The following is a 2,432-nucleotide window of genomic DNA, read 5'->3' on the forward strand; positions in this document are numbered from 1 at the left end:
TGTATTCTGTAATTAAGCATATTTCCAAATAACTTGCCAAGCGCCGACAGAATTGAAGCTTTTTAAGACACTGAAAAAAAATCCCAAAGTTCGGTATATTCTTTGAATCCCCGCTCACGTTTCTACACTCTCTTTGTTTACACCACTCGAGCTGGCTCTTCCACATTCCAGCATGCAAAACTGGTTCCACTAATGAGTCCCAAGTATCACTTTGGTCACGCTCGCGTGGTAACGCGTCGTGTTGGAAGAAAAAAATGGTTTTCCGAGGAGAAAGCAAGAAGAGAAAGGCTGAAGCTTTCAAACGCAACATTTTTCAGGCTAAACAAGTGAAAAGTGATTTTCCAACACGACGCGTTACCACGCGAGCGTGGCCAAAGTGATACTTGGGACTCATTAGTGGAACCAGTTTTGCATGCTAGAATGTGGAAGAGCCAGCTCGAGTGGTGTAAACAAAGAGAGTGTAGAAAGTTTCTTCTTCTTCTTCTTCTTCTTCTTCTTCTTCTTCTTCTTCTTCTTCTTCTTCTTCTTCTCCTCCTCCTCCTCCTCCTCCTCCTCCTCCTCCTCCTCCTCCTCCTCCTCCTCCTCCTCGTCGTCGTCGTCGTCGTCGTCATCATCATCATCATTATTATATTGAACGAAATGATATATGAAATGAATCATATATTGAACTGCGGATATGAAAACAAGTGAAGGTATGATCCTCGTAGTTATGAACGCAATTTTAGCAATTTTGTAGAGAAGCCTGAAAAATTCAGGACTTCAACGGGGTTTGAACCCGTGACCTCGCGATATCGGGTTCACACCACGTTGAAGTCCTGAATTTTTCAGCAGTCTATACGCAATTGCTAAAATTGCGTTCAGAACAACGAGGATCATAGCTTCACTTGATATCATTTTATCATTACCGAAGAACCCTTTTTAGTTAGCTACGGTTTAGCCGATTAAAAATTAGATTTTCTCAACTTGAATCTACAATTTCCTCATTTGGCTCAATACCAAATTTAAGCACACCCTCTCTCACAGTTGCCCAAGCCATACGCTTAGTTGTAAAACTCTTCCCAACTTGACCGTGTTTATCAACTGCAATCACTCCCCCCTGACCTCCTACTCTCTCAAACATGCTTTGCAGTGCCGTTTTGCAAGCCTCCTCAGGGGGGTGACCGGCCTCCATATTGTACACTACCTCCCTAGCCAGCAGTACTTTCATGATGGATTCACCATGTCCAGTTGTTGATACTGCACCTTCCTTGTTTGCAAAGCCACCGCACCCAATGAGAGGACTGTCACCAACACGTCCGGTCATCTTCATTGAAATTCCACCTGCAGTTGTAAAACAAGAATTGGAATTGAAACAACGAGACTCTGGGGCCTGGGACTGGAAGGAAAAAATGTCCAGTGGGATATGGAACAGAATGAGCCCTGCTCAATGGAAAAGCCTTAAATAACAATGACCACAACCAGGTTTCTGAGCCCGCGAGAGTGAGCACCCCCAGCAAACCATTGTTTTAACGAAAACCGCTGGTCAGCAACCTGGTTCTGGTCATTGCTGTCTAAGGTCTTCCTCCTCAATGAGGCTGATATCGCCTTAGGACCCTCTGGGAAATAAGATTTCCAAATACTAGCTGTTCACGGACACTGTAGGCTTGATTGCCAGCCTTGTGTGAGCCCCGTTCCTTGCCCCACAAGGGAGGTGTTGGGAGGAGGATGCCAACCTAAACTCCAAAAACGGCTGGAAATAGAGCCTACAGACACCGCTGTATACGTTTTGTCAAAAACCTCAATTTCTGAATCCCTTAAGATTTTTTGTGGTCATTTTCAGAATTGTCATTTACCGCAGCAAGGGAATTTCCATTCATTTCTTCAGCACTGTCAGGGCAGTTAATTAAACAACTGTTCCCTACAGGAGAGCAGCTTCAATACAGTGGTAGCAGCACTGACTTTCCACCAATGTGTCCATGGTTGGATTTTCCCAACTCAAATCATAAAATTATGTGGTTTGAGTTTGGTGGTTCTCAACTCTGCTCCAACGATATATCAGTTCTCCAGGTAGTCCATTTTCCCCTCCCACCAAAAATCAAAACTTGATTGGTAATGGCAATAGTAATTTATTTATATAGTGCATTTCATTCAAATGCACTCATTCAAATGTGCTTTACACGTTATCGACCCACGGGTGAGACTGGACCTCCGTATATACAGGCTCTGCTGGCAGCCGCTATCAGTGCATTAGTGATCTCACCCAACTCATGGATGAATGAAATGAGGCCTGACCACAACACCGGGAACTACAGTGTACATACCCCACTCTTTGCGAAGTTTGTGTTGGTTCTTTTATGTCCCACAGGGTTATGAACATTGAAAGGTTGTGAGACGGGGGCCTTCGCTTTATATACGGTTTATCGCCCTTATCCACGAAGACTAGAGAGTCTCAC

At 44.2% G+C, this 2,432-nt stretch overlaps 1 protein-coding gene across 1 annotated transcript in view; it reads right to left on the reverse strand.

Annotated features, from left to right (window-relative positions):
* Positions 1 to 583: 583 nt before the first annotated feature.
* The window catches only part of LOC137976854 (uncharacterized), a 14,899-nt gene continuing 13,050 nt past the window's right edge, over positions 584 to 2,432 (reverse strand). Inside the window, exon 9 of the mRNA XM_068824191.1 lies at positions 584 to 1,320. Coding sequence (XP_068680292.1) covers positions 959 to 1,320 — 362 coding nt within the window. The 3' untranslated portion in view covers positions 584 to 958. The remainder of the gene's footprint in view (positions 1,321 to 2,432) is intronic.

This window comes from Montipora foliosa, chromosome 11, assembly GCF_036669935.1.
Source record: "Montipora foliosa isolate CH-2021 chromosome 11, ASM3666993v2, whole genome shotgun sequence".
In the NCBI taxonomy this organism is placed as follows: Eukaryota; Metazoa; Cnidaria; class Anthozoa; order Scleractinia; family Acroporidae; genus Montipora; species Montipora foliosa.